This window comes from Elgaria multicarinata, chromosome 4 (genome assembly GCF_023053635.1).
Source record: "Elgaria multicarinata webbii isolate HBS135686 ecotype San Diego chromosome 4, rElgMul1.1.pri, whole genome shotgun sequence".
In the NCBI taxonomy this organism is placed as follows: domain Eukaryota; kingdom Metazoa; phylum Chordata; class Lepidosauria; order Squamata; family Anguidae; genus Elgaria; species Elgaria multicarinata.
In genome coordinates, this window is record NC_086174.1 from 118,338,409 (window position 1) to 118,352,170 (window position 13,762).

Consider the following 13,762-nt stretch of genomic DNA (forward strand, 5'->3'; position numbering starts at 1 on the left):
GGGAAGGAACCGGGCCAGGAGGAATCCAGGGTGGGGGGGAGCAGGGGTTGGGTGCAAATCAAATCAATGAAGAAGTGCATGCCTCTGCTTGCTGTGCATGACAGGAGATCTCCAGTTTATCCCATAATCAGTTAACAAGTTAAGAGTCAGCATATTTCAGCATACTGCCAGCCGGGACCAAGAAGTTAAGTTAAGAGTCAGCATATTTCAGCATACTGCCAGCCAGGACCAAGAAGTTAAGTTAAGAGTCAGCATATTTCAGCATCCTGCCAGACTGGACCAAGAAGTTAAGAGTCAGCATATTTCAGCATCCTGCCAGCCAGGACCAAGAAGTTAAGTTAAGAGTCAGCATATTTCAGCATCCTGCCAGCCAGGACCAAGAAGTTAAGAGTCAGCATATTTCAGCATCCTGCCAGCCAGGACCAAGAAGTTAAGTTAAGAGTCAGCATATTTCAGAATCCTGCCAGCCAGGACCAAGAAGTTAAGTTAAGAATCAGCATATTTCAGCATCCTGCCAGCCAGGACCAAGAAGTTAAGTTAAGGTGTTGTCTACTCCTGCAATGTGTACTGCACTGATGCGAATGTTCCTGGCCATTGCCCAAGTCAGAATATCGGTAGTGAGGTTGACAAGGGTTGGCGAATGCGTGCCCCCTTGTTTGTTCAAGTGCCAGAGGACTGATGTGTTGTCTGTTAGAATTTGTATATATTGATTCTTTATGTCTGGCTCGAATGCTCTCAAGGCTTTCCAGACCGCGAGGAGTTCTAATATGTTGATGTGCAGACTTGCATCCGACGCAGACCATAGGCCTTGGACTTGTAAGTTGTCGCAATGGGCTCCCCATCCCGTGAGGGATGCATCCGTTGTGATGGTTCGCGTGTGAGAGGGTATCAGGAATGGGATGCCCCGGTTTAGGTTGGATAGGTCCATCCACCATAACAGCGATTGAGCTATTGTCTCTGGAAGGCAAATACGGATCCGACGGCCGTCGGAGGTGAAATCGAAGACCATTGCTAACCACAGTTGTATGGGTCTCATCTTGAGTCGTGCCCATTCTACTACGGCTACGGTGGCGGCCATATAGCCTAGAAGCCTCTGGATGGTGTGAGCGGTAGTGTTTCTGTTGTAAAAGAGCGTCGTAGCTAGGGAGAGAAGTTTTATGGCTCTGTCGTTGGGGAGATATGCTCTCCCGTCTCGAGCATTTAGTTGGGCTCCAATGAATTGTATAGTTTGGCAAGGCTGGAGATTGGATTTCTCGAAATTGACGCAAAGGCCTAGGGTGTCTAGAAGTCGAAGGGTATAACTTACATCGGATTGGAGCTTGCGTTTCTCGGTTGCTACGATTAGCCAATCGTCGAGATACGGGTAAATTTCGAGGCCTTGGGTTCTGAGAAATGCACATACGGGCGCCATGCATTTCGTGAAAATCCGAGGGGCAGATGACAGGCCGAATGGGAGGACTCTGAATTGGAAAACTTGTGCGCCGATTGCGAAACGAAGGTACTTTCGGTGGTTGGGATGTATATGGATATGGAAATATGCATCCTGAAGATCGATGGATGCAAACCATACCCCTTGTCGTAGGAGGGGTAGGATTGATCCTAGCGAATTCATTCTGAATTTTTTGGTCGAAATGAAGTCGTTTAGGGGGCGCAGGTCCAAAATAGGACGAAGTCCTCCGTCGCTTTTGGGTACGGCGAAGTATCTGGAGAAAAAACCGTTCTTGAAAGGGTTGATGGTAACTCTCTCTATTGCTCCCTTTTGGAGGAGAGTGGAAGTCTCCAGTTCGAGGACTTGTGTAGGTGGAGTGATCTTGACGATTCCTAGGTACGGGAGTTTGTCGAATTCTAGACGGTAGCCCTTGGCTATGATGTCTAGGACCCATGCGTCTGTTGTTATGGATGCCCACGCTCGATGGAAGGGGGCCAGCCTGTTGCCAAACTTCATGTGATTGTCAAAGGTGACGCCTTTGTGGCGGGTCGGTCCGGTTACGAGTCTGGCGCGGTTTTGGCGGCTGGTATTGTTTCCTCTGCTGTTGGGTTTGGTAACGCGGAGTACGGTCTGAGTATTGTTTGTTGTAGTAGGCGTTTTGCTGTCTGAACCACTTGCGTGGTCTGCTAGCACTCTGTGTCGATGGTTGACCGATTCCCATCTTTTTTGCTGTCGACCGAGCCTTTTGAACGGAGTCCATCTGGTCGTCCGTTTTGGAGTTAAAGAGGCCTTCACCATCGAAGGGAAGTTCCTCTATCCTGGTTCTGGCCTCCGGAGTGAGGCCCGCTGAACGTAACCATGCGTGGCGACGAAGAGCTATGGAGCCGACCATAGACTTGGCGTGACAATCCGTTTGGTGTCGGGCCGTATTTATCTGGTGCCGGGAGAGTTTCATCGCTTCGGACTGGAATACTCTTGCGAGTTCCCTTTGATCTTCCGGGAGATAGTCGCAGAGGGATCCCATTTTGTCCCACAAAAAAAGCTGATACCTCGACATCATTGCTCCATAATTGGAGACACGGAGGCCCAGGGCTGCAGTGGAATAAAGTTTCCTCCCGAGGGCGTCGAGTTTGCGGCCCTCCTTATCTATTGGGGCGCTATGCTGCCTGTGAGTCTTGCCCTGTGCCGATTCCACAATTATGGAATTGGGGCGGGGGTGTGAGAAAAGGAAAGATGCATCTTTTTCCTGCACTCTATACATGGATTCGAGACGTCTCGATGCCGACGTGATGGTCGCTGGAGTCTCCCATGTTTGGTGAATGGTCTGTAGGAGAGCAGGGAGCAGTGGGACCGAGACTGGTACTGCGGAAGCCGTATAGATTGCGTCATAGACCGGGTCTTTGACTTGCTTCACCTGTTGCTGTGCATCGATGCCCAGACTTTGGGCCATGCGGAGTACTTGGTCTGAGAAGATCCCGAGTTCTTCAGATGGTGAGACTCTTCCCTTTGTCTGTACCGTGTCGGTTGGCGACTGTACGGATGGGATAGGGGAAGCAGTTGACGATGAGTCAGATTGATAGTCGTCCTCCGACAGGGGAGAGAGTTGTCTGGTGGTTCTTGGTGGAACCTGGTGTCGGGCCGGAGGAAGAGGTAGAGGCCGGTCCCGTGGTGGAGATCTCGTCACTCTTCGAGAAGCGATAAGGGATACTCCCCTAGGAGGAACCGGTGGAGGTGGTGTGGGGCACCTCGGTCTCGGGGAGGAGGATGGAGGCTCGTAGTATCTGCCCTGGTATGTGAGGCTTGGACGCTCTGGATATCCCCTCCAAAAGTCATAAAAGTGATGGCTTGGGGGAGGGTAGTGCTCGTAAAAACGGTCCCAGTCTCGATGTGGTGACCTAGAGCGGGTACGGTAAGGATCCTGCTCCCGGTGTGGATAATATTGCACTCCTCTGTCCCTTGAGTGGGAATGCGAGGGTGACCTGGCCCAAGGGCTTGCACGGTTGCGAATCTGCTGCGGGGAATGTCGGTTCCGAGGGGAAGTGACGTATGCCGCTTGATTTGACGGTACCGGTTGGTCTGGGGAAGCCTCTCTAGTTTGAGTAGCCGAGGCTGGGGTTCGGCTTCGAGGTGGCATGTCCACAATTTCCCCTTCCGATGCTGTCGAGATAGGCTCGATCACTAAGGGTGGCAGTGGAGACCTTATTAGTACTCGGATTGGTGAGTCGAGTAGCGGAGGAGGCGGTGGCGGCGTCTTTGGAGAAGGGTTTCTGCCCTTATCTTTCCTTTTCTTAGGGCGTGCCTCGGCTGGAGGTCTAGGCCTCTTAGCCTTTTTTGCCAGCTTTTTTGCTGCGGTTTGAGCCGTAGAGCCCCCGGAGGGTGGGGCCAATGGCGGATTCATGGATATGGATGCAGCGTTTTCATTGATGGACGCCATGTTGGAAAGGCGACCAGAATCCACGGCCTGTAGGGCTTTTTGCCACAGGAGGGATTTTAATCTGTCCGCCCTGTTTTTTCTAGCTTGTCTTGAAAAAGACATGCAATACTTGCAAGACTCGACGATGTGTGCCTCTCCAAGGCACAACAGGCAGAGAGAGTGTCCGTCAGAGGGCGGTAGTTTGCTGCCACACCGGCTGCACTTTGTAAACGGGGCCTTCGGGGCCATGCGCCCCAGGTCGCAGTGGGCGACTGCAACGTTTTTAATTTGTCTACTCCTTTCTTGTTTTAATTCTAGGTAATAAGAAGAAGAGAAAAGGAAACGGAGAAGAAGAAAATAGGAGAAGAGGATCTCAGCAGTGGTGAGTATAAAGAACTCTAGTCCCGACGAGGCGAAGGCGACGGCGGTCGAAGAGGAACTGAGGGAGTGGGCGGGAACACCACATATATACGCACCGACGGTGGGGGAGGAGTTCCCACCCAAAAGTTCTCAGCTATCAAAGTCCGATTGAGGCTCCGCGCAGGCGCAGAGCCCCATTAAGTGTGATGCACAGAGACCACGAAGAAGAAGTTAAGTTAAGAGTCAGCATATTTCAGCATCCTGCCAGACAGGACCAAGAAGTTAAGTTAAGAGTCAGCAAATTTCAGCATACTGCCAGCCAGGACCAAGAAGTTAAGAGTCAGCATATTTCAGCATCCTGCCAGCCAGGACCAAGAAGTTAAGTTAAGAGTCAGCATATTTCAGCATCCTGCCAGACAGGACCAAGAAGTTAAGTTAAGAGTCAGCATATTTCAGCATCCTGCCAGACAGGACCAAGAAGTTAAGTTAAGAGTCAGCATATTTCAGCATCCTGCCAGCCAGGACCAAGAAGTTAAGTTAAGAGTCAGCATATTTCAGCATCCTGCCAGCCAGGACCAAGAAATGCAGGTTGCTTACCTGTAACTGTAGTTCTTCGAGTGGTCATCTGTGCATCACACTTAATGGGGCTCTGCGCCTGCGCGGAGCCTCAGTCGGACTTTGATAGCTGAGAACTTTTGGGTGGGAACTCCTCCCCCACCGTCGGTGCGTATATATGTGGTGTTCCCGCCCACTCCCTCAGTTCCTCGAGACCAACGTCAGTCCCGGGTTTCGGGAGAAAACCATCATCGGTATTGACAGGGTTACTGACACCGAAGTGGGGATGGTGGGGGGGTAGTGTGAATGCACAGATGACCACTCGAAGAACTACAGTTACAGGTAAGCAACCTGCATTTCTTCTTCGTGGTCTCTGTGCATCACACTTAATGGGGCGATTAGCAAGCAGATTTACCGGAGGTGGGTAGGTGTCGTTAATGCAGGATGGACGAGAGGACCGCTTTCCCGAAGCGGGTAGCAGATCTTGCCTGGACATCCATCTTATAGTGCTTGATGAATGTAGAATGCGACGACCAGGTTGCTGCTTTGCAAAGGTCAGCGAGGGGAATTCCTCTAGCGAATGCTATAGAGGTTGCCATTCCTCGTGTCGAGTGGGCCTTCACGTTAGCTGGAAGGTCCGTTTTTGCGATCTTATATGCTAGTTGGATTGTTTGTCGAATCCAAGCGGCGATGCGTTGTTTAGACACTGGTTCGCCTCTCTTTGGTTCTCCATAACAGATAAAGAGTTTCTGTGTGGATCTGAAGGCTTGTGTCCTGGCCTTGTAGAAGGCAAGTGCCCTTCGCACGTCTAATGAGTGTAATTGTTTTTCTAGGTCGGAGGCCGGATTCGGGGAAAAAATTGGCAGATGTATCGTCTCGTTGACGTGAAAATCGGATGCGACCTTAGGGAGGAAGGAGATGTCCGGGCGCAAGGCTACGGATTCCTTATGGAATATCAGGTAAGGCGAATCGATCCTCAGCGCCGAAAGTTCACTAACTCGTCTGGCTGAGGTGATTGCTACCAGGAATGCCACCTTCCAAGAGAGATATTGCAGGTTGCAGGATGCCATGGGTTCGAAGGGCTGAGAGGTAAGTATCTTTAGGACTAGAGGTAGGTCCCAGGGAGGGGCACGTTCTCTAAGCGGAGGTGTAAGGTTGTTTAAACCTTTAAGAAAGGATCTCATTAGGGGGTGACAAATTAGTGTATACCCCTCCACAGAAGGGCGAGCGTCCGATATGGCTGCTAAGTACACCTTAACTGATGAGGGTTTAAGTCCCGAGTTAAAAAGTGTTGTTAGGAATTGAAGCACATATGTTATGTGCCCATGGAGTGGATTAAACTTGTGGGTGGATGCGAATTGTTGGAAAGCTTTCCATTTTGAAGCGTATGAGCGTCTGGTCGAGGGTCTCTTGGAGGCATCGAGTATTTTTTGGATGTCTGCCGGTATCAGGGGTGTTTGAGTACCCTCCATGCCGTGAGTTTGAGAGTTTTGAGATCCGGGTGGTGAACCCTGTGGTTGGTGTGGGATATGAGGTCTTTTCGGAGTGGTAGGTTGATGTACTGTCCCCTTGCCAGGCGGAGAAGCGTGTGGAACCAGGCCTGGCGTGGCCACCACGGGGCGATGACAATTGCCTCTGTGTTTTCCCTGGTCATCTTCGCCATTACCCTCGTCAAGAGGGGAAATGGGGGGAACAGGTAGAATAGTGTCCCGGACCAGTGAAGGGAGAATGCATCCCCTAGTGATGCATGGTGTTGTCCCCTTGAGCAGAAATTGTCGCAGGCAGCATTCTGTGGGGAGGCGAATAGATCTATGGTGGGTTGTCCCCATTTGAGGAATATGGAGCGACGGATGTCGGTTGCCAGCTCCCATTCGTGGGACGTCTTGGAAGAGCGGCTCAAGGCGTCCGCTAAGGTGTTGTCTACTCCTGCAATGTGTACTGCACTGATGCGAATGTTCCTGGCCATTGCCCAAGTCAGAATATCGGTAGTGAGGTTGACAAGGGTTGGCGAATGCGTGCCCCCTTGTTTGTTCAAGTGCCAGAGGACTGATGTGTTGTCTGTTAGAATTTGTATATATTGATTCTTTATGTCTGGCTCGAATGCTCTCAAGGCTTTCCAGACCGCGAGGAGTTCTAATATGTTGATGTGCAGACTTGCATCCGACGCAGACCATAGGCCTTGGACTTGTAAGTTGTCGCAATGGGCTCCCCATCCCGTGAGGGATGCATCCGTTGTGATGGTTCGCGTGTGAGAGGGTATCAGGAATGGGATGCCCCGGTTTAGGTTGGATAGGTCCATCCACCATAACAGCGATTGAGCTATTGTCTCTGGAAGGCAAATACGGATCCGACGGCCGTCGGAGGTGAAATCGAAGACCATTGCTAACCACAGTTGTATGGGTCTCATCTTGAGTCGTGCCCATTCTACTACGGCTACGGTGGCGGCCATATAGCCTAGAAGCCTCTGGATGGTGTGAGCGGTAGTGTTTCTGTTGTAAAAGAGCGTCGTAGCTAGGGAGAGAAGTTTTATGGCTCTGTCGTTGGGGAGATATGCTCTCCCGTCTCGAGCATTTAGTTGGGCTCCAATGAATTGTATAGTTTGGCAAGGCTGGAGATTGGATTTCTCGAAATTGACGCAAAGGCCTAGGGTGTCTAGAAGTCGAAGGGTATAACTTACATCGGATTGGAGCTTGCGTTTCTCGGTTGCTACGATTAGCCAATCGTCGAGATACGGGTAAATTTCGAGGCCTTGGGTTCTGAGAAATGCACATACGGGCGCCATGCATTTCGTGAAAATCCGAGGGGCAGATGACAGGCCGAATGGGAGGACTCTGAATTGGAAAACTTGTGCGCCGATTGCGAAACGAAGGTACTTTTGGTGGTTGGGATGTATATGGATATGGAAATATGCATCCTGAAGATCGATGGATGCAAACCATACCCCTTGTCGTAGGAGGGGTAGGATTGATCCTAGCGAATTCATTCTGAATTTTTTGGTCGAAATGAAGTCGTTTAGGGGGCGCAGGTCCAAAATAGGACGAAGTCCTCCGTCGCTTTTGGGTACGGCGAAGTATCTGGAGAAAAAACCGTTCTTGAAAGGGTTGATGGTAACTCTCTCTATTGCTCCCTTTTGGAGGAGAGTGGAAGTCTCCAGTTCGAGGACTTGTGTAGGTGGAGTGATCTTGACGATTCCTAGGTACGGGAGTTTGTCGAATTCTAGACGGTAGCCCTTGGCTATGATGTCTAGGACCCATGCGTCTGTTGTTATGGATGCCCACGCTCGATGGAAGGGGGCCAGCCTGTTGCCAAACTTCATGTGATTGTCAAAGGTGACGCCTTTGTGGCGGGTCGGTCCGGTTACGAGTCTGGCGCGGTTTTGGCGGCTGGTATTGTTTCCTCTGCTGTTGGGTTTGGTAACGCGGAGTACGGTCTGAGTATTGTTTGATGTAGTAGGCGTTTTGCTGTCTGAACCACTTGCGTGGTCTGCTAGCACTCTGTGTCGATGGTTGACCGATTCCCATCTTTTTTGCTGTCGACCGAGCCTTTTGAACGGAGTCCATCTGGTCGTCCGTTTTGGAGTTAAAGAGGCCTTCACCATCGAAGGGAAGTTCCTCTATCCTGGTTCTGGCCTCCGGAGTGAGGCCCGCTGAACGTAACCATGCGTGGCGACGAAGAGCTATGGAGCCGACCATAGACTTGGCGTGACAATCCGTTTGGTGTCGGGCCGTATTTATCTGGTGCCGGGAGAGTTTCATCGCTTCGGACTGGAATACTCTTGCGAGTTCCCTTTGATCTTCCGGGAGATAGTCGCAGAGGGATCCCATTTTGTCCCACAAAAAAAGCTGATACCTCGACATCATTGCTCCATAATTGGAGACACGGAGGCCCAGGGCTGCAGTGGAATAAAGTTTCCTCCCGAGGGCGTCGAGTTTGCGGCCCTCCTTATCTATTGGGGCGCTATGCTGCCTGTGAGTCTTGCCCTGTGCCGATTCCACAATTATGGAATTGGGGCGGGGGTGTGAGAAAAGGAAAGATGCATCTTTTTCCTGCACTCTATACATGGATTCGAGACGTCTCGATGCCGACGTGATGGTCGCTGGAGTCTCCCATGTTTGGTGAATGGTCTGTAGGAGAGCAGGGAGCAGTGGGACCGAGACTGGTACTGCGGAAGCCGTATAGATTGCGTCATAGACCGGGTCTTTGACTTGCTTCACCTGTTGCTGTGCATCGATGCCCAGACTTTGGGCCATGCGGAGTACTTGGTCTGAGAAGATCCCGAGTTCTTCAGATGGTGAGACTCTTCCCTTTGTCTGTACCGTGTCGGTTGGCGACTGTACGGATGGGATAGGGGAAGCAGTTGACGATGAGTCAGATTGATAGTCGTCCTCCGACAGGGGAGAGAGTTGTCTGGTGGTTCTTGGTGGAACCTGGTGTCGGGCCGGAGGAAGAGGTAGAGGCCGGTCCCGTGGTGGAGATCTCGTCACTCTTCGAGAAGCGATAAGGGATACTCCCCTAGGAGGAACCGGTGGAGGTGGTGTGGGGCACCTCGGTCTCGGGGAGGAGGATGGAGGCTTGTAGTATCTGCCCTGGTATGTGAGGCTTGGACGCTCTGGATATCCCCTCCAAAAGTCATAAAAGTGATGGCTTGGGGGAGGGTAGTGCTCGTAAAAACGGTCCCAGTCTCGATGTGGTGACCTAGAGCGGGTACGGTAAGGATCCTGCTCCCGGTGTGGATAATATTGCACTCCTCTGTCCCTTGAGTGGGAATGCGAGGGTGACCTGGCCCAAGGGCTTGCACGGTTGCGAATCTGCTGCGGGGAATGTCGGTTCCAAGGGGAAGCGACGTATGCCGCTTGATTTGACGGTACCGGTTGGTCTGGGGAAGCCTCTCTAGTTCGAGTAGCCGAGGCTGGGGTTCGGCTTCGAGGTGGCATGTCCACAATTTCCCCTTCCGATGCTGTCGAGATAGGCTCGATCACTAAGGGTGGCAGTGGAGACCTTATTAGTACTCGGATTGGTGAGTCGAGTAGCGGAGGAGGCGGTGGCGGCGTCTTTGGAGAAGGGTTTCTGCCCTTATCTTTCCTTTTCTTAGGGCGTGCCTCGGCTGGAGGTCTAGGCCTCTTAGCCTTTTTTTGCCAGCTTTTTTGCTGCGGTTTGAGCCGTAGAGCCCCCGGAGGGTGGGGCCAATGGCGGATTCATGGATATGGATGCAGCGTTTTCATTGATGGATGCCATGTTGGAAAGGCGACCAGAATCCACGGCCTGTAGGGCTTTTTGCCACAGGAGGGATTTTAATCTGTCCGCCCTGTTTTTTCTAGCTTGTCTTGAAAAAGACATGCAATACTTGCAAGACTCGACGATGTGTGCCTCTCCAAGGCACAACAGGCAGAGAGAGTGTCCGTCAGAGGGCGGTAGTTTGCTGCCACACCGGCTGCACTTTGTAAACGGGGCCTTCGGGGCCATGCGCCCCAGGTCGCAGTGGGCGACTGCAACGTTTTTAATTTGTCTACTCCTTTCTTGTTTTAATTCTAGGTAATAAGAAGAAGAGAAAAGGAAACGGAGAAGAAGAAAATAGGAGAAGAGGATCTCAGCAGTGGTGAGTATAAAGAACTCTAGTCCCGACGAGGCGAAGGCGACGGCGGTCGAAGAGGAACTGAGGGAGTGGGCGGGAACACCACATATATACGCACCGACGGTGGGGGAGGAGTTCCCACCCAAAAGTTCTCAGCTATCAAAGTCCGACTGAGGCTCCGCGCAGGCGCAGAGCCCCATTAAGTGTGATGCACAGAGACCACGAAGAAGAAGTTAAGAGTCAGCATATTTCAGCATCCTGCCAGACAGGACCAAGAAGTTAAGTTAAGAGTCAGCATATTTCAGCATCCTGCCAGCCAGGACCAAGAAGTTAAGTTAAGAGTCAGCATATTTCAGCATCCTGCCAGCCAGGACCAAGAAGTTAAGTTAAGAGTCAGCATATTTCAGCATCCTGCCAGACAGGACCAAGAAGTTAAGTTAAGAGTCAGCATATTTCAGCATCCTGCCAGCCAGGACCAAGAAGTTAAGAGTCAGCATATTTCAGCATCCTGCCAGACAGGACCAAGAAGTGCCAGGTGGAGCAATCTTTAGGCAATCAGCCAGGCGTTGGGGTGGGGGGAGGCGTTGCCGACACACACGCTCCTTCACTCCCTCGAAGCTCTGCCTCATAAAGCGCCACCGCCTTCGCTCTCACCTACCACTATATAGCCCGGGCAAGAGGGAGGGTGGGAAGAAAACGGCGCCTGCAACAAGGCAGCTCTGCCTCAGAAGCAGGGTTCCCTCTCCTCGCCCGCCCATGCTGCTTCCTGCCTCTGCTACCGCGGGCCATGGGGCTGAGGAGCGCCGGAGCCCTCCTCCTCCTCCTCCTCCTCTCGCAGGTGGCAGTGGCGTTGCTGGTGAGGCGAGCAGGCGGCGGGAGCCCCGCGCCCAAAACAAAACACAGCCGGCCTGGAAGAGGCTGCTTTCCCTGGTGCTGCAAACCTTCAACATGCGCTGCGTGCTGCCCGCCGCTGTGATGCTGGGCGCAGCCCCCACCTACATGCTGGCCTGGGGGGCTTGGTGCCTGCTTTCGACTGTGCTACCCACCCGCTTCTACCACAAGGTGGATGACCGGCTGTACACCATCTACCTGAGCATGGTGCTCTTCTTCTTCGAGAACTACACCGGCGCACAGGTCAGGGTGGGGTCCGGGTTTTGTGGGGCTGGTGGCAACATGCCCTCGGTGGGGCTCCATCCTCCTCCTTGCCCCACAGCAGGCCCTGTCCCGATTGCCTGGTTTCCCGGTGAGGGAGTGTGCGTGTGTGTACGTACAGGTGAGCCGGAGGAGGCAGCAGTAGCTGCTGCTCCATGCAACACTGTCGCTGCTTGCACACCTGAGCAAGGGAGCGAGCAATAGCCACTCCTCTGCTCCCAGGCACACACCCACACGCTCTTTCTGTGGGCAGCGCAGCAGTTGGAGGGCTTGTTCTGGGCAGTGAGCAAGTGGCAGCTCCAGCACCTCTTGCTCACCTCTCGCAACGGTGCAGGAGTTAAGACTGGGTGCTGCCCAGAGAGAGAGAGAACGGGCAAGTGAGTAGAGGTGGCTTCAGCTGCCAAGAGCTGCTGTCTCACCTTGCTCACCTGTGTGTGCAAACTCTCATTCTTTGGGCAGTGTGTCGGCTTTTGGAGCAGCACAGTGGGGCCAGTTTTAAGCACTGTGTCTCCCCGCATTAAGAGAGGGAGACTGAGCAGGTGAACTCGTCGAAGCAGTGACTGCTTTTGGCCACAGCTGCTCTTTTACATTGCTCACCTACCCTACCCATCTGGGCAGCACAGTGGTTCAAATTCATTTGGAAAGGCCCCTGTCCTCACTGCTGCATCATTTTATTTATTGCATTTATATCCCACCTGTTTTCCTCCAAGGAACCCAAGGTAGCGTACTCCTCTCCACTTTTATCCTCACAACAACCACCCTGTGAGGTAGGTTGGGCTGAGAGTCTGTGACTGGCCCAAAGTGAATGGTGTGACAGACAATCTCATCACCCAGATGGAGAGGGCAGGTGAGTGATCAAAGGAAGGGAACAACCCTGCCTTTGTTTGCTTGCTTGTACGTACACCCTCTAGTTGCCACAGCACAGAGGACTGGGCCTGTTGGCGGCAGGTGAAAAATACACAGAGGTGACGAGAAGCTGCTTCTCTCTCTAGCTTAGGAGTGGCAACCTTTTTTCAGTTGAGGTATGCATCCCTTTATCCTGTGGTAGGTGGGGCCAGAGCCGTCCTTCACTCACCCACACTTTTACTATCTCAAATGAGAGATCATCACCATCCCATATTCTTTTTCTGGTGCGCTATTGATTCACACAGACACCTCCCATCCATAAATTCCACTGTCCCATAGTTCCCCCTTTCTTTGTCTCTGCAACAACACTTTTGCACACACACACACACCAGTCCCATTGCCTCATTGGGCACTTCTGGCCTGCAGAGGTCCATCCACGGTCTCACAAGGACAAGAGAGAGATTGGCAGGCAGGCATGAGGTCAGAGGCCCAGCCACAGACCACAACAGCCAGGGTGTTTTTGTGAAGGGTGTTCTGTAGCTTTAGCTTCCATTCTCTGTGGTTGGGACTTTGAACTGGTGTGTGTGCCGGCCTGTTTATAGTCCATATGAAATTGAGTTACACAAAGTGCAAAGTTGAGTTACACAAAGTAAAAGAATGATATCCCCTACTTTTCCAGTGTGTGCACTTGTGTTGAATCCAGCAGTGTTTGTGAAGTGAATATAGAACTAGAAAGCAGTAGCTTTCTGGTTGATAGAAGTGTAGTCTTATGAATAGCTAGGTGATGAATAATTAAAATATTTGCACAAGTTATGCTAGTGTTCCTGTTAGTGAAAAGAAAATCATCATGCATATTAGCTCTCTGCGAACAGTGAAGTACATTATAGCTCTGATTGGCACTTCTCTCATAAGACATTGCAGTTTGACTTATATTTTGTTGGCTGTTGCTTTCTAATTCAAAGCAAGGTATAGATACAGAGACAATCAAATTTAAATGTCTATAGACATCTAGCAGCTTAATCCTATGCATGTTTATTCAAAAGTATATCTCTGGGTTCACATGGTAGGATTTACTCCAAAGCGAGCGTGCACAGGATTGCAGCCTGTGAGATATTAAAAGACTTACCCAAGGATAAATGAAGGATTTTTTTTGAAGATGCTAAAAGCTTTATGCTATAGGCAAGGCCATCATTCCTCCTAATTTCTGTTTAACTGTTTACACAAGGCCTGTTGCATGTGTTCCTCAAGATGGGTAATAGACAAATCAATAAATCAAACGAGGGAACAAAATAATTCCATACACAAGGTGTACCACCTACATAACGCTGAAACATCAATGAAATTCCGGAACATTCATGAAATCTATTTAGTAACCTTAGGGCAGTTCTGTAGACTTTATCCTAATCTCTCAAACATTTAACTTTTTAGCATTGTT

General features: G+C 51.3%; 1 protein-coding gene across 1 annotated transcript in view; it reads left to right on the plus strand.

Moving 5' to 3' along the window:
- The first annotated feature begins 10,116 nt into the window (after positions 1-10,116).
- Positions 10,117-13,762, plus strand: part of LOC134398224 (1-acyl-sn-glycerol-3-phosphate acyltransferase epsilon-like) — a 55,267-nt gene continuing 51,621 nt past the window's right edge. Inside the window, exons 1-3 of the mRNA XM_063125477.1 lie at positions 10,117-10,197; positions 10,290-10,353; positions 11,168-11,463. Coding sequence (XP_062981547.1) covers positions 10,117-10,197; positions 10,290-10,353; positions 11,168-11,463 — 441 coding nt within the window. The remainder of the gene's footprint in view (positions 10,198-10,289; positions 10,354-11,167; positions 11,464-13,762) is intronic.